Raw genomic sequence first — 26558 nt, 5'->3', positions numbered from 1 at the left:
TTAACTTTGAGAAATCGAACCTTAGGTGCCTTTCGCCATACTGATTTCAGAAAGTTCACTCCTAGTGTGCCACTGTAAGCATGCTCAAAGCAGGCGATTTATTTCCAGCACTGAATTACTGTGTTATAGGTGTTTAGTAATTTAGAAATATGTGAATTTGAAAATTAAAAAATAGGAAATTCAAAACTAGGAGAGAATACCTATTGGTGGTAACCTAAGCTTTTCACCAAATTATAAGATAAAACCCAGATTAGACCACCTAGCGCTATTGTGGCCTTTCTCGCGCATTATAAAGAGAGAAAAACATGTAAGAAGGTCAAATTTGCACTTTAGGTGTATATATTAACTTTTTCCTTCAATTTATAACTATTTGGGACATTTGAATGCATTGCAGCAGTTTCACAAAAAAAACTTGTTTTAATTAATAATGCCACAAATCGGCACATAATCCACTTTACGCAATTCTGAAATAACACGTTATAGAAATTCAGATATGTTGGCTTTTTTAATTTGTAAAATGGAATAGTTTGAAGTTTAGAATTTCAAAATTTAAAATCTTCAAATTTTGAAATGATTTTTTTTTAATATTATTTTTCGAGGAATTCGTAAAGGTTTACCTTTCAGTAATGTCGCATTCCGGCTCGCAATCACCGGGTTCATTCTCGTCGTTGTTGATCAGTGCTTTCTCTTCTTCTGTTAAGTCGCAGGTCTCGAGCTCGTTAAGAGCAAGCATCTGGGCTTTCTGTAAAAGCTTAGCAGCTTTCATAAAGTTACTGCCATTGTCAGTAGTAATCGAGTATATGTTCTTGTAATCCATCTTATACTTCTCAATGACTTTTGTGACTTCCATAAAAATGTTCTCGACCGTATTTTTCTCGAACCGTTCGACCATTGCCAATGTCACCACAACTATTTCACCACGAGAAGCAAACTGCGCGTTAATACTCAATATTGATCGACCTTTTCGAGATGCTAGATCTGCTTTGATGCAAATCAATTTTCCTTGCATTAACTCAGTGATATGCGCCACTTATCTTCAGAGCTTTTTCAAGTGGCTGCAAAATGTTGCTTACACATTGTTTGGAGAAAAAAATTTTGGCACGTTGCACTCAGTTAACCACTGTACTATCGAAGAAATGTATATGTTTTTGTCCATATACAGGGACATTTTCTGCGGCTTTCCTGGATCATCACCTTGCACTACTGGCTCTTCACAGTCCGCAACACATTTTTTTCTCTTCAGCCACTTCCCGATGCTTCGCCGTTACATGCCGAGCCAAATTATACGATGTCGCGCACTTCAACGGCTTGCCGCTATCACCACACAACGTGCACAACGATACCGAGATTTCATTTCCATCATTTCCATTTCCATAAACAATTCCTCCAACACATCAACCCGTTTTCGTTTTTCGGACATTTTCAAAACCCGCAATCGTGTAGGTACCGTCGAATCAAACAAAATTATCGCCGCCGCGCGGAACGCAAGTGTATACACTGCCGTGTACGAAAAGAGTGAGCTCACTTGAGTGAATCTGAACGAGTACTCATCGGAGTGGACTTTGTGTAGAGAGAGAGAGAGAGAGATCTCTCGCACCCAGTCAAAACAACACAAACACACTCTTGCAAACTGTTTATTTCGCACCTAATGAAAGAGTATCTTGCTTGCTGTGTGGCTTGATGATGATTGAATACACAGTGTATGCACAAAACTTACGCGCTAGTGTATCACGGGGGTGAAATTGCCATCTCTGGGTACAGTAAAGGTTAAGAGGCTCATAGCCAACTTCTGAGAGTCTAATTCTTTCAAGAGGCCCGGAAGCTTTTTTTCAAGAGGCCCGGAAGCTTCCTTTCAAAAGGTCCGCAAGCCTTCTTTCAAAAAGCCCGGAATCCTCCTTTCAAGATGCCCGGAAGCCTCCTTTCAAGAGGCCCGGAAGCCTTCTTTCAAGAGATCCGAAAGCCTCGTTTCAAGATGCTCGGAAGGCTTCCTTCGAAAGGCTTGGAAACTTCCCGTCAAGAGGCTCGGAAATCTCCTTTCTATGGGCCCGGAAGTTTTTTTTTCGAAAAGGCCTGGAAGCCTCCTTTCAAGTCGCCCTGAAGCCTCGTTTTACGTGGCCTGGCCGCCTCCTTTCAAAAGAGAGACTTCTTTCAAGAGGTCAAAAGCCTTTTTGGCAAAAGCTCCAAAGGCTCTTTCCAAGTGGTTTGGGAGGTTCCGATTGAAAGAGGCCCTGAAGCCTCCTTTCAAGAGGCCCGGAAGCCTCCTTTCAAGAGGCCCGGAAGCCTCCTTTCAAGAGGCCCGGAAGCCTCCTTTCAAGAGGCCCGAAGCCTCCTTTCAAGTGGCCCGGAAGCCTCCTTTCAAGAGGCCCGGAAGCCTCCTTTCAAGAGGCCCGGAAGCCTCTTTCAAGAGGCCGGGAAGCCTCCTTTCAAGAGCCCGCAGGCCTCCTTTCAAAGGTCCGGGAAGCCTCCTTTCAAGAGCCAGGGAAGCCTCCTTTCAAGTGGCCTGGAAGCCTCCTTTCAAGTGGCCTGGAAGCCTCCTTTCAAGAGGCCCGAAAACCTCCTTTAAAATGCCCGGAAACCTCCTTTCGTAAGGCTCGAAAGCCTCTTTCAAGAGGCCCGGAAGCTTCCTTTCAAGCGGCCCGGAAACTTCCTTTCAAGCGGCCCGGAAACTTCCTTTCAAGAGGCCTGGAAGCCTCCTGCCAAGAGGCCCGGAAGCTTCCTTTCAGGAGGCCCGGAAGCCTCCTTTCAAGGGCCCGGAAGCCTTCTTTCAGGGGGCCTGGAAGCCTCTTTTCAAGAGGCCCGGAAGCCTCCTCTCAAGAGGCCCGGAAGCCTCCTTTCAAGAGGGCCCGAAGCCTCCTTCAAGAGGCCCGAAAGCCTCCTTTCAAGAGGCCTGGAAGCCTCCTTTCAAGAGGCCCGGAAGCCTCCTTTCAAGAGGCCTGGAAGCCTCCTTTCAGAGGGCCCAGAAGCCTCCTTTCAAGAGGCCCAGAAGCCTCCTTTCAAGAGGCCCGAAGCCTCCTTTCAAGAGGCCCGGAAGCCTCCTTTCAAGAGGCCCGGAAGCCTCCTTTCAAGAGGCCCAGAAGCCTCCTTTCAAGAGGCCTGAAGCCTCCTTTCAAGAGGCCCGGAAGCCTCCTTTCAAGAGGCCCGGAAGCCTCCTTTCAAGAGGCCCGGAAGCCTCCTTTCCGGAGGCCCGGAAGCCTCCTTTCAAGAGGCCCGAAGCCCCCTTTCAAGAGGCCCTGGAAGCCTCCTTTCAAGAGGCCAGGCCTCCTTTCAAGAGGCCCGGAAGCCTCCTTTCAAGAGGCCCGGAAGCCTCCTTTCAAAAGGCCCGGAAGCCTCCTTTCAAGAGGCCCTGAAAGCCTCCTTTCAAGAGGCCCGGAAGCCTCCTTTCAAGAGGCCCGGAAGCCTCCTTTCAAGAGGCCCGGAAGCCTCCTTTCAAGAGGCCCGGAAGCCTCTTTTCAAGAGGCCCGGAAGCCTCCTTTCAAGAGGCCCGGAAGCCTTCTTTCAAGAGATCCGAAAGCCTCGTTTCAAGATGCTCGGAAGGCTTCCTTCGAAAGGCTTGGAAACTTCCCTTCAAGAGGCTCGGAACTCCACCTTTCATGAGGTCCGGAATCCTCCTTTCAAGAGGTTCGGAAGCCTCCTTTCAAGAGGCCCGGAAGCCTCCTTTCAAGAGGCCCGGAAGCCTCCTTTCAAGAGGCCCGGAAGCCTTCTTTCAAGAGATCCGAAAGCCTCGTTTCAAGATGCTCGGAAGGCTTCCTTCGAAAGGCTTAGAAATTTCCCTTCAAGAGGCTCGGAAATCCACCTTTCAAGAGGCTCGGAAATCCACCTTTCAAGAGGCTCGGAAATCCACCTTTCAAGAGGTCCGGAAGCCTCCTTTCAAGAGGTCCGGAAGCCTCCTTTCAAGAGGCCCGGAAGCCTCATCTCAAGAGGCCCGGAAGCCTCCTTTCAAGAGGCCCGGAAGCCTCCTTTCAAGAGACCCGGAAGCCTCCTTTCAAGAGGCTCGGAAACCTTTTTTCAAGAAGCCTGGAAGTCTTCATTCAATTCCAAATTCCTTTCTAGGGGCCCGGAAGCCTTTTTCCAAAAGGCTCGGAAGTTTTCAAATGGTCTTGAAGCCTCGTTTTACGTGGCCTGGACGCCTCCTTTCAAAAGGGAGCCTTCTTTCAAGCGGTCAAAAGCTTTTTTTGCAAAAAGCTCGAAAGGCTCTTTCCAAGAGGTTTGGGAGGTTCCGATTGAAAGGGCAGGAAACTTCCTTTCAAGAGGCTTGGAAGCCTCTTTTCAAGGGGGTACCTCAGTTAATGCAAAAGTTCGAAGCGGTATCTCTCATGAAAAATGTTGAGAACCGCTGGTCTAGACGATTGACCAGACGTCGCACACCGTACTGTTACGAAGCCCTAAAACATATTCAAAATGCGTTAGAATGCCACAAAAACCTAGTTACTTTGAGTTGATTCTTGGAAAATGTAGCTATTTTAGTAAATTTTGCACCTGCACGTTAAAATGGTTCGATATTCTGTTTTAGGTTGGTGAAACCATCTAGAAGGAATACTGAGTTGATCTTCCCTACACGGCTACACTATTCCTAAGGTGTCAAGAATGTTTCGCACCCGAAAACATCGTAGATCGGGCCGAAAATCGATATCGCGTTCGCTGGCAAGGTTAACTGGAGACTTCAAGCACTGAAAATTAATTTAATCCTCTTCGAGCGGTCAATTCGTATCTCTTCTGCCCTTGCTACAGTATATCTTTGACGGTTGATTCGTACCAGACACTAGCATTTGACTACGGGCTGCAATCTTCTCGTCTTCACTTGCTGGAACAAATTGATTGGCTTAACGTTGGATTGTCAAACATCGACTAGAAAGATATTAAATTCATTATAATGGTCTGATATTCTTCTATACAGGACCTTATATTCCTAACGTCGGATAAATGCAGTCCAACATCTATCAAGCAAATGTCGTAATTTGGGTGCTGCTGTGCTCAAAATATTCATACCTACGTGCGGAATACTGCAAACCATCATTAAACTATGATAGCGTTAAAGAACGCTCCACGTTCCAATAGCAGGGCAAAATAAACTTTGTCTTCCGATTCCGAAGCTCAGAAAAATAACACATTGAGGACACTTGCTATATAAGTGGTTGGCTTTTTTCCAAAAATAATAGTGACAACATGGACGCAATTCAATGCGGAATCAATTCCAATGAAAGATTAAAATAAAACGAAAATCTTTTCCGATGCATCATACAACAGTAATCCTCCAATAGATATAACCTCGGTTAACTGCTTGGTTTCAATTAATTTTACGCAAAATTACAGAACTCTGAACGATGTGCTACGGTAGAGTGCCAACTCGTCAATCGAATATTAAAATTGGATGTGGCAGCTTAAAAAAAATAAAACGTTGTAAAGTGGTGAAAGATCTGCGGCCTTGCTCCGACATAACCATACTGCACAGGCAGTTCACTTCACACGATACTGGCAGTTGGCGACTTCATACAGAATGTATTTTATGCAATGGTGGCCAAATAATTTTCCATGAGTTATAATTATGGGGTGCTGATGGTTTTACATCGAATTTCCATTTGACACGCTTCGAATTGATTTTCTTACTTAATGATGTTAGTTTGCTGCACGGTGATCCTTCTTCAATCAATTTTTAAACTTTGTAGTAAATCAAGCTTCACTTTTCTTTTTGAGAACGGTGCTGTGTTTTGTTTTCAAAATTTGTTTCACAGTACGGTAATAATTGAAAACTTTTTATTCCTACTTTTGCTATGTTTTCCATCCGAAAATAACTGACAATTGAACTCATTGTCACCGCGCTTCAGATTGTTTGACTAACTGGAGCCTTTTCCACATCACAGTGGAAAGTTACTGTATAATGGAGCATTTGGGTAGAGAGATTATACACAATTTGATAAAAAGTCCTCTTTAATTGTAAACGGATTATCTTACAAAGGCAACTACGCAATGGTTTCGATTGCACTCTTTCCTAAGGATATCGTTTTACACGTAGAAATCTCCACTAAACTAGTTGAAACAAAATTCAGTCACAGGCACTGCACGACACATCGCGACGTTATTTGCACATTTGCGACTAAGCACCTTGATCAGTTTCAGTATTGCAAGTCAATACTGAATTATTTAAATTGGATTGATTTTTTGACGTGTATTACCTTCGCATAACTGAAATATTTTGTCACTAAATCGTTTCAATCGAGTTTCCAATGCTTTCAAAATTCTTGTTTGCTCTCCACGATTGGATTTCAACGTTTCACACCTTTTACATTTGATTTTACCAATAGCACTGGTTCACACAGTATAACAAACGATCGTGTCTACAAAAAATAACTGCAAATAAATACATCAACTTTCAGCACTGTGTCACGCCCCCAGACAACTTCTCTCCTCGGCTATCTTCTGCTCCGTCAAGCACTGAACTCCGCGAAGTATCAGCAACTCAATACCAGTAATAACTGTGTTTTTGCAAGGAAGAATGTTACAAACCGTCAGTCAACTTAATTTTCAAACGATCGACTTGCTCTTACCGAGAATGCTGACAAACAACGTCAGCGCCATGTACTCGGCGAACTTTTTGTCTTCCTCCTCGAGCTTGCTCTTCGCCGGTTTTCGAATCAGGATTTCGAACGTCCACAGCACCAACAGTATGAGGTTTCGGATGAGCATAAACACCCGGTAGGTCCGGATGTAGGAAAGTTTGGCCTATTTGCGAAAATACGTCATATGGATGATCGTTATTTACAATCATGATGAATGTTAAATGCCTTCAGGGCGCGTGTACCTTTCTTATACTCACCTCACTCAAGCTAGTCTTAACGAATCCCACCAGCAGCGACGACAGTATGCAAAGGATCATGTTTATTGTCAGAGTGATGACATTTTTCGTACCTGGGGGGAAACATGAAGAAGAACAAAAGACGTTAATCAAATCGTGTCGTGTGGCCAACACGAGAACAACAATACGAAGCCGACTGGTTGGCGTCAGCGCATGGAAGGGGTGAAAAATACTCACTGCCGGCACACGACAAGTCCACACAGATGGGTTTTCGTTCGATCAGCTGGTTGAAGTAGTAGATGGCCCCGAAAATGGACAAGGTCCTGCAGATGAACACGTATTTACCGCCGATCCTGCTGAAGGTATTTTCTTCCATTTTCCGGGATTTCGACTGGCTGCAGTCGATCGTACTACTGGCACCGTCGCCGCAGCCGAAGCAGAAGTAACGCCACCGCCGCCGTCGAGGGAGCAGCAGTCAGTGGCGATCGCGCTCGCCCCAATGCAACGACTCATGTCCAAATCGACTGGCGGCCAACGACGACACACTTTACTGGCGTTACCCTGCCCTACCATTATCCGTAGGTACAACTACGACAAATAGCCAGTCAGTGATCAATGTGTAAAATAAAAACGACTTCGGAATAAGTAGTAGGGCGGAGCGCGCGCGCGGGAAAACGACAGAAATTGGCTCCGAATCGATGCAGCTGTTTGGTCGGGGTTATTTACGAATATCGAGACATCGGGACGAATGAAAATATCCCTGGACATGGGATTCTGATTCGGCGGCATCGCGTAAGGCGTTTGTTGCTTGCTTATTACAGTGATTCCCACGTGGTGGTGAGTGAAGGGTGCTCCAACTACAGATGCCCTGCTACTCCACGGATTCCATTTGCATTACATTCATATAAAAAAGATTTATTAGTATTACAGGACATTCAAGAGGTTGAATCAAGTAATGTACCTGATGATCCAATGGTTCTGCAATGATGGTTTGATAATACAAAATTTAAAAAAAAAATCAAATATTTAAGATGCTCATGTGCCGAATCTGTTTATAACCTAAGAAACCAACTGTGACTGCTTTTAATTCATTAATTGGAAAATTTCGGGGATATATGGGCTTCTTAGAGTAGACATCGATAAAAATGGTTATCAAGCATACGAGCATATGGAGGCGCATGGTGCATTCGTTCATCAATAACTTGCTTGTGATTAATCATCATGTGAAACTTGTCACAAGACGAGTTTGTACTATCCCATTAAATTCAACGTCGATGTTGTGTACAAAGATCGACATAATCGTGCTTTTCGCCAAATTCCGAGTAGCAGAGAGCTGGAAATCTAAGATCAACCATTCCTAGAGATTGAGCTTTCGTACACACTTAAAATAATCGTTGAATTCGGTAAAATTTTACCGAAATCTCAACAGCAGATCTGTTCGGTAAATAATTTAACTGATTTTCGGTGATTTTGACAGTTGAGCAATGGAAAAAAATACAAAAAATCTGTAAAAAAAATACCGAACAGTTCTGCTGTTGAGATTTCGGTAAAATTTACCGAATACTGTGAAATGAGTTAAGTGTGTATCTAAGGTTATAAACAATGGCTCTTGCAAGTATTTTATGTAAAATACGAAAGACATTTCAATTATTTGTTTCGAATTGAACAATTGGAAAACTAACCAATAAATTTTGTCATCAACAGTCTGGGATGATTTCACTAGTGGACATCAATTTAAGACCTGTGCGCCACCACGCCACGCCGCAGGTGATTTTCTCACGACGCCGCCATCAAAAATAAATCAGTGCGCCCCATGAAAATGTTTCACGCCGCCGAATATTTTTTACCACGCCGATGGCTATTGAAGGACTAGTAGTAATAAGTAGGGTAGTGGGTTCCGTACACATTATTAACCTTCCGGGACTCTCATAGTCCTGGAGCACTCACGCAGTCCCGCTGCTCTTATGAACGATAAGCGTGCTTTTTTCTAGGGTGTTGTAATTTTTTAAATGGTGCGAGTCCCGGAAGGTTAAACTCCAGGACATCCGTCAGGAATTGAATCAGATTTCATTGAAAATATCCACATGAATTCATCCAAAAATTTCTACAAGGATTTCAACCAGAAATTTCTTTGCGAATTTGTTCAGGAACTTTTTCAAGAAATCCTTCAGGACTTGTTTCATGATACCGAAATTTGGATGGAAGTACCTACCCTGGATACTTGGTTGGCTACAGCGTCGATAAACCTATGCCTGGCGTATTGTAGAGCTCCATAATCTTCGGACTTGGGCGATGTTCCTCCAGGTTCTCCGAACGCTTAGGGTCCCCAGGTCCGACTCAACCGCGTGCAGCCAGCGTGCTCGTGGCCTTTCACGAAGTCGCAGGCCTCTATTCTGGTTCTCTGTTGAATATTGTTTTCGCTAGACTTTTTTCCGACATTCGCACTAAGTGACCTTAAGTCTTACTTGATTGTATACTTGATACAGTTCATGATTCATGCCTTTTTTCCACACATCATTTTCTTGTTTCCCTCTGGGTATTCTACGCAGGGTTTGCAGAAACCGCTTGCAATAGATAACGAAAAACGATAAAAGAAAGACAAAAACTGTTCCGAATCATAGCAAGCCATGATGACAAATTTATCAAACTTGTATACAAGTGCGAAAAAACAGAATCGGATAGGCAGCCCCTACAGAGAAGTGATGATTTTTGCTTTGTTCTCGCTCTAAAAGCTTTCTAAAAGAAATTTATCATGGGGTGTAGTCTCCCGAATCAGTTCTTGATCATGGAAACTTGTGAAAACAGTCTCTCACGGTTTGCTGCATATCGTAGATGTATACACAGATTATAAGAGAGAGACTATTTCATTATCTTTAGGATTGTTCGTAGCACTTTAGCATTAGCATTAGCATTAGCATTGTTAAGGTGTAATTCGTAGATTGGACACTAGTGATACTCATGTTTTACTTTTGAGATCCTTATCTAGAATGCTATCAGAAATCAAGAAGGGGAGTGGTCCTTGATTCCAGTCTAACACAAAAATTACAAAAGCATGAGGATTAGTACTCCTGGCCACGCCCATCTTCACCGTAACTAGGGAGAGGAAGGAAGTGTTGTGGTACTTACTTAACGAGAGGCCACCGACTTAGCGACACCCTCATAAGCACCACGGAGTTGGATAATGAGGAAGGTTTTCGTTGGGTTAGGATTTGCCTGTAGCTGGCAATGTAACCATGGTATATCTTACCCCGTAACACACCACGTAAAGGTGTCTACCCAGCATTACGGGTATATGTTCGTAGCACTTTTCGCTCGAAAACCCCGAAAGCTCTCCGATCCGCTTCTTTTAACGTCCATGCTTCATGTCCATAAAGGGCCACTGGTAGAATCAGAATTAAATATAGAGAAAATTTCGTTTAGGCCTGCATGTTGCAGGACCTAAGTTGGTTACATGATCCGTAGAAGGCCCTCTTCGCAGCAGCAATACGTCTTTTCACTTCACGGCATTGTCACATGTCACAAGCGATGGGGAAGGGTCGTTTGGCCGAATGCCACTAGGCCAAAAGTTGTTTGGCTGAATATACCATTTGGCCGAAAGAGTCGTTTGGTCTAAAGGGTCATTCGGCCGAAAAGGTCATTCAGCCGAAAGGGTCATTAGGCCGAAAGGGTCATTCGGCCGAAAGGGTCATTCGGAAAGGGTCATTTGGCCGATAGGGTCATTTGGCCGAAGGGTCGTTTGACCGAAATAGTCGTTTGCCCTAAAGGGTCGTTTGGCCGAAGGGGCCATTCGGAAAGGGTCATTTGGCCGAGAGGATCATTTGGCCGAAAGAGTCGTTTGGCCGAAAGAGTCGTTTGGCCTAAAGGGTCATTTGGCCGAGCCCGAGCAGGAGCGACGACCTCGATAACAGAAATTGGTATGACTTAGCCTTGCATAAGATGTGAAATACCAAAAACTTATATGCAGAATACTTGAGGCATACCATGCTTCCCGAGTAGCACACTTGTCGCATATCAGTCACTGTAACTCATTTGCGACCAAATCTAGTCACATTGGAGTTGCTGCAACCAAACCGACCTGAACTGTGCTACTAGGGTTAGGTATTTCAAAACCAAACGAATATAATTGGTTATGCATTTGGTATTGAAATTCAATTTAATAACTGGGTTTGTTATGGCTTAAGTGTTGTGCATATTAGTTTTTGGTATTATTCCTTTGGCTAGTTCATAACAGAGTATGGTATCAATAACAACCTTAAGTATTATTGAGCCAATTTCTCTTGCTCGGGAAGAGTCGTTTGGCCGAAAGTGTCATTAACCCGAAAGGGTCGTTTGGCCGAAAAGGTCATTTGGCCGAAAGGTTCGTTTGGTCGAAAGGGTCGTTTGGCCGAAAGAGTCGTTTGGCCTAAAGGGTCATTTGGCCGAAAGTGTCATTAGGCAGAAAGGGTCGTTTGGCCGAAAGGGTCATTTGGCCGAAAGGGTCGTTTGGCCGAAAGGGTCGTTTGACCGAAAGGGTCATTTGGCCGAAAGGGTCATTAGGCCGAAAGGGTCATTTGGCCGAATAGGACATTTGGCCGAATAAGACATTTGGCCGAATAGGTCATTTGAAAAGTGAGAAATTAGGAGTAAGAAGAGAGACGTCTCAATTCTCATTCCTCACTTCGCGCTCCTCTTTTTTACTTGTCTTGTCTTGTCTTAACACATGCACAGCCAGTATTGAAATATCCTGGAAATGTCGGTTGTATCTCCGAGCATTTTCTTTTCAGCATTAATATTTGCAGCATATCATAAATATGACACAATTATTAAAACGGCCAGGCCCACCGTGCAGGCTTGAATTTGGGAGAAAATCCAGAACTGCCCGGCAATCAGATTATTTAGTAATAAATAACATGATCAACGAGAAGTTTTGAATCTACGAAAGGAAGAAACGGGGACAGCCGTACCAACCGTTTCACATTCAGGGAGAAAGATGATTGGCGAATCGTTGGGAGTGACTTTGCTAAGAAGAATAATGTACACTCCATGGGTCCTCGACATCTTGGGATGGGACACAGTTTTTAGTCTAGTGCCCTAGCTTTTACACTGATGGGCAAAAGTATTTGCATAAATTCAGATATATTACTATGAAAACATGACGAATACTGATGTACATCAGTGTACATATAAACTTAGGTTTAAGCGCCATTACTCGCTCTCTGGAATGAAAAAAAGAAAAATTAACAAAAGTGATGAAAAATAAGCAAAAACTCATAAGACGATAAAGTTATTCCATATTTTTACCTACAATCTCCATATTTTCCGTGCTTGGAATAGTTTTTTTTAATTACTCCCGTCAAAACACAATTTATTGAAATTGCTTACCACAAATGTTCGCGAAAAGTGAGTGAGGAGTAAAAATGAAGAATCGAAAAAAAATCATTAAGAAAACCCAGGTTCATTCTAGAGAAAAGAGGAGTGAACTTTATACCAATAGTCTTTCGGATCAGTTTTTTAATCGTAATAGTAGTTAAAAGCCATGTGAAGGTAGCTGTTTGCAGAGTGCAAAAACAGAGTACACAACTTGAGCAAAATGGGTTTAAAATCACTACCAGGCCAATCGCTTTGGATTGTGACAGACTGCGGCAATTGCTTATAGTTTAGGTTCGCTCTTTGTGCAGAAGGTTATTTAGCAATGGATATTAAGTTTTGAAGGGAACTGACAGTGACACAGAAGTTGTACATGGATGGAACGCTCAAAGATACGAGTTTTGATAAATATTCATTGGAACAGGAGTAAGGCTTTGCTACGACTTGATTTAGTTAACCGTCACTACTCGATATTTGTGCTAGAGTGTTAAGCAGCTAATAAGGACGAGTTGGTGTTCTAGCATTCATGCGTGCTCCTATGTAATTTAAAACTAAATTGGTAATTAAAGTAAATCTCAGTAATGTTCAAATAAATGTTGAAAATTGAGTTTATATTACGTTGGAAAATACAGCATTTTATGTTTAGTATTATTCCACAATCAACCCGATATAAAAGAGGGCTAAGGTTAATACATGATACTTTTGTATGTTTCGAATTTATTATACGGACATTTAAAAATTAGACAACAATTTCAAAAAGTTTCAACCTTCAGTAAACTTCCAATATGACGAAAAAAAATGAACAAAATTTGTCCAAGGATGAAAAACTGTTTCAGTAAAGAAGCTCTTTTAAGCGAATACGAAAATTTGGGTCTTAGAGGGTCAAAGAAAACAACTGGAACTAGCTCACCGAATTCATTTGCTTGATTCGTCAATTTCCATCTCGGAGTCATCCATCACACTATCTGAACTCTTTTGGATAGTCAATTGGCCAAGGCGGGATCGACCTTCTCAAAAAATAGAGCAGCGAAAGTTGAAACCAGCGATGCATTCTTGATGGAGGTTCTTCTGCTCGCTTCACATAAACTCCATTGGCACAAAGACAATCACTCCTGTTTACACATTCTTCTTATTAAGAGTAAGTGATGAACTTTGTACCCACTTAAAAATCACTAGGGGAACTGTACCGGTTTTGGCCATGTTCCTAATTTGGCCAATTTTGCGAATAACTCCGAAAATAAAGCAATTCGCGATGGTTTTATTAGTTCCAACAAAAGATATATCCCTCACGGTTCAACGCTGCTTTCAACTGATCGATTATTTTGGAAAAATATGTATTTTCTTGATTGACCAAATTAGGCACTAAGTTGGCCAAAACCAGTGCACTTCCCCAATAATAAAGAATTTAAAAAAAATCTTATTGAGAACCACACTTATTAGTATGCCATCCGATCCATTTTTTGAAAATATTTCTTTTATTATTCTCACTTCGTGATCCTCTTTTTTACAGTGAATAGTGAGAAATGAGGAGTGAGACGTCTCACTTCTCACTCTTCATTTCTCACTTCTCACTGTAAAAAAAAGAGGAACGTGAAGTGAGTAGTGAGACATCTAACTACTCACTTTGCGCTTCTCACTTTTCACAGCGAGAAGTGATGAATGAGGAGTGAGAAGTAAGACACTCACTCTTCATTTCTCTCTTCTCACTGTTAAAAGTGAGAAGCGCGAAGTGAGTAGTAAAACGTCTCACTACTCACTTCGCCCTTCTCACTTTTTACAGCGAGAAGTGAGAAATGGAATACAAAAAATGAGACGTCTCACTTCTCACTTCTCACTCCTTATCTCTCACTTTTCACTGTGAAAGTGAGTAGTGCGAAGTGGGTAGTGATACGTCTCACTACTCATTTCACGCTTCTCACTATTTACAGTGAGAAGACAAAAATAAAGAGTCTCTCTTCTCATTCCTCATTTCTTACTTTTCAAATGAACTATTCGGCCAAATGTCCTATTCGGCCAAATGACCCTTTCGTCCAAATAACCCTTTCGGCCTAATGACCCTTTCGGCCAAATGACCCTTTCGGCCTAATGACCCTTTCGGCTAAACGACCCTTTTGTCCAAATGACCCTATCGGTTAATTGACCCGGCCAAACGACCCTTTTGGTCAAATGACCCTTCCGGTCAAACGACCCTTTCGGCCTAATGACCCTTTCGGCCTAATGACCCTTTCGGCCGGATGACCCTTTCGGCCAAACGATCCTTTCGTCTAAATGACCCTATCGGCCAAATGACCCTTTCGGCCAATTGACCCGTCGGCCAAATGACCCTTTCGGCCTGGTGGCATTCGGCCAAATGGCTTTCGGCCACCTGCCACCTGCCACCACGTACTTTGTCTCGGTAGAGTTAATGGTAAAGCCTATCCTCGCCGTAACCCTCTGCAGTGGGACAAAAGCCTCCACTACTGCTATGCGCTCGATTCCAATGAGGTCGATGTCGTCCGCAAAGCCTAGGAGCATATGCGACTGTGTAATGATAGTGCCGTTCTTTTGCACGCCAGATCTCCTAATAGCGCCCTCAAGTGCAATGTTGAACAACACATTCGAAAGTGCATTACCCTGCTTCAATCCGACTAAGGTCACAAACGAGGTTGACACTTCGTCTACAATCCGAATACTTAATTTCGAGCCATCCAGCGTTGGACGTATCAATTTTATTAGATTCGACGGAAAACCATGTTCGGACATTATCTGCCAAGGCTCGTTTCTTTTCACTTTTCACTGAATCGTATGCTGCTTTGTGTTGTGTTTGCTGCGTGTTTGAAAAGTTCAACCGGATTTTTTTTTCCCAGCAGCTTTACTGTTTTCAGCTCGTTTAGAGCCTTCTTTACCTCGTCCAGCGTTGATGGTTCCACAGCTTGACCGTTGGCGACTATGTCTATCCTGATTATGTACCCCTTTATTTTCACCAGTCAACAAATCTTCGAAGTGCTCCTTCCACCTGGCTGCCACCATAGTATTGTCTGTCAGCAAATTCCCCTCTCGGTCATTGCACATCCCGGGTAGAAGCCATGAGCAGAATTACAAAACATAATATGGACTTGATTGATATAAGAGATAAAAGAACAGGCAACAATATCAAAAATTTGCACCAAAATATAATTTAAATATCAAGATATGCTATGGATAAGAACAAACAAAAGGCACATGATATTGATCACTTATTACAAATAACATAACTTGGTCTTCTCATGATATTTTAGTTCAAAATATTGATATTATCGTGTGATCTTTTATCTCTTATCCAAGGGCGTAGCCATAGGGGGGCAATTCAAAAGATTCCCAAAAAACTCATAAGGGTATCCAGGATCCATACTATATGAAATTTCAAAACAACTCGAAACATTTCGGGCTCAAGAATTCTTCTAGAAATCCTTCTAGAAGCTCCCCTGGGAACTTCTAAATTCCTCCGGAAAGTTATCCACACATTCCTCTGAAAATAGTTTGAAAATCTCCTTCTCCTGTAATTGTTATTTCTCCTTATCTATAAACCCCCAACTATTTTTTTTTAGGAAATTCATGTGGAAGTTTCTTGAAGATTTCTTTTCTTCCTTTCAAGTTTTACTTCTAGACATTTCTTCGGCTATTCTTCCAGGAAAATCTGCGAAATTTCCTTCAGGAATGCATTCTAGAGTTCCTCTGGGCTCTGGGCATTCCTCCAGGAACTCTTCCTTAAATTCCTCCGGGATAACTTGCAGGACTTTTTCCGGGAATACCTCTATACATTCAATAGCGAAATCCTCTAGAATTACATTTTGGAATTCTTTCCGCAATTATTTCAGAATATCCTTCAAGAATTCCTCTAGAAATTTCTTTAGGAATTTCTCCAAGAATTCGTCTAAGTATTTCCCCGGAAATTCTTCTCTTCCTTCAGGAATTTCTCCGGGATTTTTTCCGCGAAACTGTCCTAGAATTCTTTCCGGACTTCACTCGGAATTTCATTCGGATATTAATGTTAGAGTTCCTCCAGGATATCTTCCAAGAGTTCTTCCAGGAATTTCTTCAGAACAAACAAAGAACAGCAATTCATGTGGGAATACTTTCTGGATTTCATCTGGTAATTTCTATATTAATTCCTCCTGGTATTTTTTCGGGAATTCCTTCTGATATTTCTCCAGAAATTCCTTCATGAACTTCTCCAATAGTTATTTCAGTATTACCTTATGAGAATTCTTCTGGAAGTGCTTGTGGGAGTTCCTCCGGGAGCTCCCCCAGGAGTTTTTCGAAAAGTTCTTCTAGTAATCTCTCCAGGAACTTCACAGGGGATTCTTTGAGGATATTTGGCAGGAATTTCAAGGGAAATGGGATTTCGGAAGTTCGTCTAGAAATTCAACTCCATCGGCTGTTCCTCTATTTATATCAAACATGTTCTTATCTCATTTTGTTATCTTATGAATATTTGATATTATTAAGCTTTTTTTCGTCTACTCGAGATGGCGCGCACTGGCACAGTCTTATGCCGCGCGCCATTGACAGTTGCGTAAAACCTCCTTATAACGTTTCTATCCATGTTCTCCTGCGCTTCAGCTATCACACTCTCCTCGTGTTGTCTTTTTCTTCTGCGGTGGATCCGTTTCTCTTCTGCCCTTGTTCCACTGTACCGCTCTCTGTTGAAAACCTGCATTCGACACCTAACAGCACTTTTCTCGTCCGTCACTGGCACTCTTCATAAAACCAACCATTTCGTTGGCGTTGCTGTGCAGTGCCTAACACTTCCTGCGCTGTTGTAGTCACAGCTTCGTGGATATTTTCTCACAAACAAAAAATTTGCAGCTCACGAGCCAGGAGTCCATCACGTGCGGGTTTATTCAAAACTCTCACGTTCCAAGATCCGACTTTACAATCGTTGTCCTTTATTCATTGCCGGGCCTGTTGCCGTTGACTCAATCCGTTTGCTCTATTTACTTTTGCCTTTCTGGGTAACTGTAGAACCTTCGGTAGACTATCTTACAAGGGTTGCGCTACCTACATCGTGTTGAAAGGACTGCCTTCTCGATAAATATTTTCAGTAAAACGCCTAGAGATATTTCCGGCTGAATTCCTGGGCGTGGGTGGGAGGTTGGTTAGAAATTTTTTTTCTGTAGAGTTCTCAAAGGAATTTATGAAGAGTTCGAGGAGGAATTTCTGGAGAAAAAAAAACTGGCGTATATTCTACGGGACTATTTGTAAAAAAAATCTAAATAATCCCCTGGTACGTTTCTGAAGAAAGTCACGGAGAAATTTCGTAATAGCTCCATCGGAGTTTCTGGACTCCACCGAAATTGTTAAAGGGATTTTGGAGGAATTGCTTCTGCAACTGCGGGGAAAAAATCTTACAGGAATCTCCGAAGAAATTATCTGAGAGACTTCCAGACGAAATCGCTGAGGATTTTCTGAAGGCATTCTTGCAGAAAAATTCCGAAGAAATTCTTGAACAAACTTCATGAGGAATTCCTGGAGAAAGTTTGATTGCGTTTTTGTAGAAATTCAGGGAAGGAACTTTCTGAGGAATTCCAGGAGAAACTTCCCAAAGAGTTTCTGGAGATACTTCCCAACTAATTTCAGGTGAAACTCCACATCTTGCTTCGAAAGTAAAGAACATTTTGCAAAAGTAGATTACTGTAGATTAAGTCGAGTCAAGTACGAGACACTGAAGACGACCACACAGTTGTGGTCGAAATACGTATCTGCAAAGATAACGAAAATTAACTGGTGGAATTAAATGGACAGTACTTAATTCGTCTTAGACGGTTTAATACATTCCACTAAAAGAGCTTAATATATTTTTCTAGATTACTGTAGTTCAAAAACGAAGAAGCAAAGTAAATTTTCAAGATAGTCAAATTTTATGAAAAATGTTTTTCAAAATCGGTCAATTTAATGGTGAAATAAAAAAATCAGAAAGGAATAATTCTTTCAAATCTATATACATAAAAATGAATTCCTGTCCATCTGACGTTTAAGAAAGAAGAAAATACTGAACCGATGGGCGTGGAAATTTGTATGCAGGGGTTTTTGGGGCCGGGAAAGGTACAAACTCGTCTTATGACAAGTAAAGACATTCCACTAAAAGCTCAAAATAATTTTCTTATCATTTTATATGATATATTTTCTCTATTCGTCGTCTCCGGAATAGTTTTCACTAAAACGACTATATCTCTGTGCATTCCTCATGGTTTCTCGATCTACAACGGCTTATTAGTTTGGTTTCTGATTAAAGTTTACATAAAACAAAATGACAAGCAGAAGAAAAAAAATCTTAACATAGAAAACTCAAGGCATCTCTGGTGTTCCCAAACTGATCGGAAATTTTGAGCAAGGATGTTAAAGTAGAACCATTTCTGCGTCCAGTAGATGCGGTTTATAATTTTTTCTTAAAGATGATAACGATTAAAGTGACATTCCGCCCACACTAGAGTTATCCTTTTGACGAATTTTTCATATATATCGGATTGTTTTCCTGATAGTATATTCTAGACTTTCATGAGTGACATCCTTTGTATACAACTTACAATGCAATACAACTTTAACCACAATGCAATATAAGGGAAAACGTGAAGAAAAATAAATCTCAAGAGAAAGAAAAAAAACTAAATAAATCTGAGACTTACATAAAACGCTGAGGCAAACAATGGTACAAATTTGACCCATTTTTCCAGTGAATGAAATAATTTTTCAAATGATTTGTAATAACACATTAGGAATCACTGCGTAACTCGTTCCATAATTAAAACCGGGTTAAAACCCGGTAGCGACGAATGGAGAAAATATTTCGATGACACTAATCACGATCATCACTTGCCATGGGGATCACGATGGCGCAAAGGTGGACCACAGGGTAGTAGGTCGCAAACCGCATTGCGCTCATCTTTGCGGAGACGCGCACACCTGCTCGGGATGACGCCCCTTCGACGACGACGACGACGACGGAACCACGGACTTTTCACGCTTCTCGATGATTTATTAGGAGGCGTGCTTCCGGACCGCACAGCGACCGATCCGATCAGCATAAACGAGGCTGCGGCAACTCCCCGTTTCTGAACATTTTATTACCTTAGCAGTTTTGTAGGGAACGAAATTTGTTGAGAAACGATACTTTTTGGAGAGAATTTGTACTTTTTTTTTAAATCAAAACTCAATTGTGTCAAGCACACTCAATCGGTCCATTCCTGTCGGCACCCTTGGGTGAAGTACGATCAATCTTTTCGCGCCAATGGTCGTCACCATCGTTCTGTTCAGCACTTCTTGCTCATGCCTCGCTGTGATTACTTGCATTGGGAGCATCCATAACCGGCGTAAAGTAATCACATTCCAGCTGTCTGCTTACACTCGACAACTAAATTTTCAATTTTGAGAGATAATTGCTTACGGTGGTGGAAAAAGTTGCCCTGAAATGCAGATCACTATTCATGGCACCCTCCAAGCAACGATCCAATGACTAACCAATCTACGTTCGTTCGTCTTCACGAGGCGAAAAAACATGTCAACAAAAATTGGCAGCGATCCACGTGTTCAGTTGGGAGCTTGATTAATTGTTTATTGACATGGCGCGTTGCAGTCCGGAAATCTCGCTCGAGGGCCAAGGAGTTTCTTTCTAATTTGCTTTCGATGACCGATGCGCAATTACTTAACAGATTATATTTAAATCATATTTTTTTGTCTTCTTGGAACACTTGGCTTTATTTAAAAAGCAAACACAGCAAATCAAGCCTGTTTTTGTATGAAGACGGACGAGCATGTTCCTTCTGTACTATTGTGTCCCCAACTTGGTCCGCTGACAGCTGGTTGACAAGTTAATGTTGATGCATTGCATGTGGCGCGGACAAACTGACCGCCGTGTTCTCTATGATTGGATTATTTTTGCAAAAAAAAGCGTCTTGTTTGTTTTGACGGTTGCTTTCGGCCATTATGTGTGTATTTGGCGAAAACTCCATACAACAATTGAGGGAGCTATAAGCGAAGAGGTGTAAGCGACACTTTTGTCGAATTCGAATTAAGTACAATGAATATTATAGAGTTTTTCAAAATACACATGGTCGGGATTCTGCCAAATAGCACCAAGTGCCTATGAAAGCGCAAGTTTTCGTGTAGCAAATCTAATTGATCACAAGTCAGTCAAGAAAGTACGGTTTCGCAGAACCCAGACCATATTATAAAATCCGAGTAATAAAACGCCTAAATGCGACCCCAGTACATACAAACAATAAAATTCCAATTTTTACGCGGTCATATTTTGGTTATTTCTGGTCTCTGGTTTCAATTAAAAATTGAGACGAAAAAATCCGCAAAAAACCAAGAAACGTTATGTGATTTTTCAAAAGGTTGTGAAATTCTATGTAAACCGAGAAATCGATTGAATCTATACGCGTAAAACGCGACCCCATTGTAATATTGATTCTTTAGCGTAAAAAGTTGCGCTCAAGAATATCCCTGTATGGGATCGAATGCCAACAAAGAAGAAAAGATTATTATTATATATTCCAATATAAATACAGTACATACAAAAGAAGCGACAGCAAAAATAACAAACAGGACTTCTGTTACACATGGATGCAAATATTTGGAGCGACCCACAAGAAAACCCATTTCTGTTATTGCATGTACAACCTGCTCCAATTATTATTTTAACATATAGTGATTAATATTCTCGTGTAAAAGGGTGTGCAGTATTACAAATGCCTCCATTTCAGGTGGCTTGGAACGAAACTCCGCGAAATCCGATAACGACGGAACTTTGATTTGCAATCTGCAATAAGCATATTGAACCTTGCAACTACTTTCATTTTATACAAACATAAAGATGCTCAAGCAATATGAAATATTAATATTTTATATACACAACTCTAGCCAAATGAACACGAGCGCGGTATTTGCTCCAGTGGAGATATTTGACGAAGACGACGAAATGCCGACCCCGAAGAAGACATCCGGAAGCAAAGCTTCCGGCTCAGGCAGGGCTGGTAGCGACCGATGCCGCTCAAAATACTGACTTTAGTGACCAAAGATGACGAAAAAAGGGACCAAATAGTGACTTTCAGTTACAGAAAAAGTCACTAAATAGTGATTTTCAGTTTCAGTTGCAAGTTCGATGAGACGAAGTCAAGCGTTTTTGGATAGAAGATTTTTTTTTTCAAATTATTTGTGACGGAAAACATCTTTCACTTGCCACTCTTTTCTCTAAGAACAAACTTAGAAGAGAATCAAAAATCGTACACGCTAACTTTTATCTACTCAGTGACTAAGTAAAATTGTATTGCCCTCTATTGCAAATCAAATTTTTAACGTAACTGGAAGTGAGCGAAACATGGTTATTACTTATAAGACCTAGGGGCCCTCCTTAGCCGTGCGGTAAGACGCGCGGCTACAAAGCAAGACCATGCTGAGGGTGGCCGGGTTCGATTCCCGGTGCCGGTCTAGGCAATTTTCGGATTGGAAGTTGTCTCGACTTCCTTGGGCACAAAAGTATCATCGTGCATGACAATACGAATGCAAAAATGGTAACCTGGCTTAGAAACCTCGCAGTTAATAACTGTGGAAGTGCTTAATGAACACTAAGCTGCGGGGCGGCTCTGTCCCAGTGTGGGGATGTAATGCCAATAAGAAGAAGAAGAAGAATAAGAACTTATAAGACCTGTTTGTCTTCCCCGAAAAATGATTTCTCGGCAAAAATCTGCGTGAAAGAGAATGAGTTAAAATAACGATCATTGGATTAGCTGAACACCTACTTAAGAAAGATGCAGAGAACTCTACGATTTGTCATAGGTGCCACGGAAGAAAACATATTTTAGTTACTAGATAAAGATTGTCGCTGTCGTCGTTGTCCGGAACATCTTTTGCTGGCGAGAATAGGGGATCTAAATGTCAATGAAGGAAAAATACATACGATTTGACAGTTAAGTACCACACATGTTTCGGACAGCAGAACAAAGGGAACCGAAGCGACAATCTTTATCTGGTAACTAAAATATCTTTTCACGGAAGTAGGTATTTGGAATCTTTAATGCGAAAGGAACAACAGTACGGATCGTTTTGGTAGAAAACAAATTAAACATTATGAAGATTGTACAACAAGCCTGGGATTGAATTGCTTATAATTTCAGGGTTCATAATGCTCACTCAATCTCAGGAGCACATGATTTTCCCTCACGAAAGTTTTCGGGGAGAAATCGCTTTTCGGGAAAGAAAAACAGCCTGGAGAGTGATAACAATTTTTCACTCACTTCGATTGCCGCTAAACGTTGGTTTGCTCTTTTTCTTTCATATTCGAGTCTTTTCGTGGCATCATCAATGCAAATGGTAGTAGCTTATGTGGAACAAATAACTTAACGCTTTCATACAGGGAGTGGGGTCGACACCGACAGTGAGATGCTCCTCGGCGGGTATTCAGATTCATCCGCCACAACCCTGCTCCAGAATGAACTAGAGCAGGATCGGGGGTACGATCAGACCCGTTGAGTGCAGAGAATTGGGTATGGACCCGATGGCCCTCCGTGAATATGTCTCAGACCTGGCCTGTCCTATGCCCAATCCACCCGGTGGTCTGACCCCAGAGGGGGTATTGGAGGCAGTGAATATAATCCTGGCTAGAGTTCGGATCGGATCAAGGGCTTCATTCGCCGTCGGCCGATTGGTCTCACTACACGTCCCACCAAGGGCGTAGCCAAGGGCGTCGCTCCCCCTAAATTGTGGAAAGATTGAACGGGTACTGAAATGAATTCCCTCAAACATGTGCACTTTACGATCTAATCATATACAGAAATAGGTGGTTGAAATTCAAAAGATTCCCTAAACTTATTAAGGCATCCAGGATCCATAATATATGAAAGTTCAAAATAACTCGAAACATTTCGGGCTCAAAAATTCTCCTTGAAATCCTTCTAGAAGCTCCCCTGGGAACTTCTGAATTCCTCCGGAAAGTTATCCACAAATTCCTCTGAAAATCGTTCGAAAATCCTTCTCATATAATTGTAATTCCTCCTTATCTAGAAACCCCCACAATTTTTTTTTAGGAAATTCAAAATTTATGACGGAAATCCTCCATAATTTCACTTGTAAATCTATAAGAAATTCTTCTAGGAACTCTCCGGGCATTCCTCTCGGAACTCTTCCTTTAATTCCTCCGGGATAACTTCCAGGAAATTTTCCGAGAATACCTCCAAACATTCAATAGCGAAATCATCTAGCATTCCAATCTGGAATTCTTTTCGCAATTACTTCAGAATATCCTTCAAGAAATCCTCTAGAAATATCTTCATGAATTTCTCCTGGAATTCGTCCAAGTATTTCCCCAGAAATTCTTACAGGTATTTTTTCGGGAGTTTCTTCAGGTACTTCTCCAGGAATTCCTTCAGGAATTTCTCCGGGAGGTTTTCCGCGGAAGTGTACTAGAATTCCTTCCGGATTTCACTCGGAATTTACTCGGATATCTGCCAAGAGTTCTTCCAGAAATTTATTCGGAACAATCCGGAGAGATTTGCTTCAGCAATTAATCTGGGAATACTTTCAGGATTTCATCTGGGAATTTCTGCATTAATTCCTCCTGATATTTTTCTGGGAATTCCTTCAGATATTTTTTCGGAAATTCCTTTAGGAACTTCTCTAAGAATTATTTCAGGACTTCCATGTGGGAATTCCTCCGGAAGTGCTTGTGGGAGTTTCTCCGGGAGTTCTTCCTGGAGTTTTTCCAAGAAATTCTCCGGTAATACCTCCAGGAACTTTACAGGGAATTCCTGGACGATATTTGGCAGGAATTTTACGGGAAATGGGATTTCGGAAGTTCCTTCAGAAATATTTTTTCTCTTTCTCTAGGGTATTCCACAGGATGTTCCTCTTAAGTTCCACCAGTAGTTCGTTCGGGAATTCAATCAGGATTTCTTCCAGGAATTCATTTAGCATTTCTTTAGACATTTATCTACAAATTCCTTCAGAAGTTCCTCAGAGAATTTCTCTGGTAGTTCTTACGGGAATTCCTCCGGGAGGTTGTTTTAAGAACTCTTCCAGGAGTTCCTTCTGGAATTCTTACGGAAGTTCCTTTGGGAGTTCATCCTAGAATTCTTTTGAGAGTTCCTCCAGGATTTCCTCCGGAAATTCTTCCTGTAGTTCTTCAATAAATTCCTCCAGAAGTTTTACCGACAGTTCCTCCGAGAATTCCTCTGATAATTTCTCCGGAAATTCCTATAGAAAATCCCCCGGGAGTTCCTCCGGAAATTACTCTGGGAGTTCCTCCGGGAGTTCCTCTTCAGAGAACACCCGGAGAAACTGCCGGCGAAACTCCCGGAGGGATTCTCGTAGAAACTGCTGGTGGATCTGCCGGAGGAATTCCCGAAGGAACTGCCAGAGGAACTCCCGTAAGATATCCCGTAAGAACTCCCGAAGGAATCTCAGGAGAAACTCCTAGAAGAATTCCTAGAGGACCTCCCGGATGAGCTCCCAGAGAAACTATCGGAAGAACTTCGGGAGGAATTTCCAGCTTAACTTCTGAAGAAAGCCTAAATGATTTCCTGAAAGAAGCCTGAATAATTTCCTGGAATAGCTTCTGGTGGAACTCCCGGAGGAATTTCCGGAGAAACTCCCGGATGAATTGCTGGTGGAATTCCCGGAGGAACTCTCGAAGGAATTTTCTGGAAGAATTTCTGAAGAAACTCCCTGGAAAATTTCCAAAGGAACCGCGGGGAAACTACCAGAAGCATTCTCGGAAACAAGAGAGTTCATCTTATAGACAAATCTCGTCTAGCTGAAACCTTTGTTGGGGTTTGTAGCTGGACCATCATCATCATCAGAAAACCTCCCGGAGAATTCCCTGAGGAGCTCGCAGAGAAATTCTCGGAGGAGCTTCTGTTGGAAAATCTATATAAATTCCTGAAGATGCCTAAATAAATTCCAATTTTGCCGAAATTCCCGGAAGAATTTTCAGAGGAACTGCCGATAGAACTACCGGAATTATTCTCGAAGGAAATCCTACAGAAATTCTTAGTCGAAATGTCGGTTGAACTCCTGGAAGAATTCCAGGAGGAATTTTCGGATAAACTGCTGGAGGATCTACCAGTGGAAATCTTGAAGTTTTCCGGAATTCTTTCAGGATTTCATTGCGAATTAATCTAGGAATTCCTCCGAAAATTCCATTGTTGATTTCATTTTCGGTATATTTCGGTGGAATTCCCGAAGAAAATCTTTGAAATTTTCACAAGAAATTATTCGAAACAATTCACGGAAAATTTTATTGAATTTACACAAGAAATTCGAAGATTTTTCGTGAAATTCTCAGGAATGTTTACTGGCAATTTTGCGGAATTTCCACGGAATATTCTTATTCCTAAAAATTATGGGAAACAGCACGAAATTATTTGAATTATTGCAGGGAATTCTGCAGAACTTATAAAGAAGTTCGTGAAAATTTTCTTGAAGTAAACAATAGTGGAATTTTCGGATCAATTCCCGGCAAAATTATGGTGAAATTCCTGAAGACACTGTCGAAGAAGTTACTGGAAGCATTCCTAAAGAATCCCTGATAGAATTGCGGATAGAATGCCAGGAGCAATTGTCGAAGGAATTCCTGGAGAAAGCTTGCATATTGATTTTTCTGCCTATTTTATAATAAATATTATTTCAGAGAGGATTTGTTTTGAAATTCAGATGTATGGTTCTAGTTTTCTTAAACTTATGGAAGAATGCAGGATTTTTATAATAATTGTTATAGCCGATTTTATATTCTTTCTGAATACTAAGTTCGTTAATATTTTTCTCACTTTATTTAAAAATATCTGATGAGCAATAAATCACGCATTTTTAAATCCATTATTGTTTTAATCATTATTGTTTCGATTTGGTTTCAGGTGTTAATATTCATGTGTTTTATAAAACTACTATAAAACTACGATTTAGAAGACCAAAAAAGTTGCCCCCCCCCCCTTCTCGAAATCCTGGCTACGCCCATGCGTCCCACAATTGTCCTCTCCGCCCCGCGAGTGCCGAACGACCGCAATCTGCATCCGGGGTTGCATCAATCCCGGCTGAGGGTGACTCAGCCAGCACTGGACCGCGCAAAGCCGAGGCACCGGAGGTAAAGGACCGAAAGGTCAAGCCTGAGCTGGTGATGGCGCTGGAAGGCACCATTAAGGTGTTCCTTCCCCGCAGAAAAGGCGGGATGACGATCATCCTGTTCTACCCGGCAGCAGAATTCCAAGAAATTGTGAAATCCTTCTCCACGGAACGAGAGCAGGGAATTGCCATCCTGAAAGCCAATGGCGTATATAACCGGTACCTGCTCACATGACTCTATGAGAATCTGACATTGGTCTTTGATTGAACAACGACCGGTTACACAAATCACAACTAAACATTTTATTGCCTACTTTCAGGCTTTCCTAAGTCCAGACAAGACACAGAATCA

General features: G+C 41.8%; 2 protein-coding genes across 3 annotated transcripts in view; one reads left to right on the top strand and one right to left on the bottom strand.

Annotated features, from left to right (window-relative positions):
- The window catches only part of LOC134210701 (uncharacterized), a 52603-nt gene extending 31724 nt beyond the window's left edge, over positions 1-20879 (top strand). Inside the window, exon 5 of the transcript XR_009978849.1 lies at positions 20860-20879. The gene's annotated coding sequence lies outside the window, so the exon portion shown is untranslated. The remainder of the gene's footprint in view (positions 1-20859) is intronic.
- Positions 5894-7679, bottom strand: LOC134214987 (uncharacterized). Of its 2 annotated transcripts, none has more exons than XM_062694254.1 (4): positions 7028-7679; positions 6797-6903; positions 6543-6717; positions 5894-6470 (listed from the first exon to the last, which is right to left on the bottom strand). In XM_062694254.1, exons 1-4 carry the CDS (start codon positions 7164-7166, stop codon positions 6379-6381), a joined length of 513 nt encoding a protein of 170 aa, XP_062550238.1. In that variant the 5' UTR covers positions 7167-7679; the 3' UTR covers positions 5894-6378. The 2 variants fall into 2 exon arrangements, with proteins under 2 accessions (XP_062550238.1, XP_062550239.1); XM_062694255.1 differs by having other exon boundaries at positions 6812-6903; positions 7028-7672.
- Positions 20880-26558: the final 5679 nt, after the last annotated feature.

This window comes from Armigeres subalbatus, chromosome 2 (genome assembly GCF_024139115.2).
Source record: "Armigeres subalbatus isolate Guangzhou_Male chromosome 2, GZ_Asu_2, whole genome shotgun sequence".
NCBI classification, from domain to species: domain Eukaryota; kingdom Metazoa; phylum Arthropoda; class Insecta; order Diptera; family Culicidae; genus Armigeres; species Armigeres subalbatus.
The sequence above is the reverse complement of the archived record's forward strand: the minus strand, read 5'-3'. Positions and strand labels throughout refer to the sequence as shown.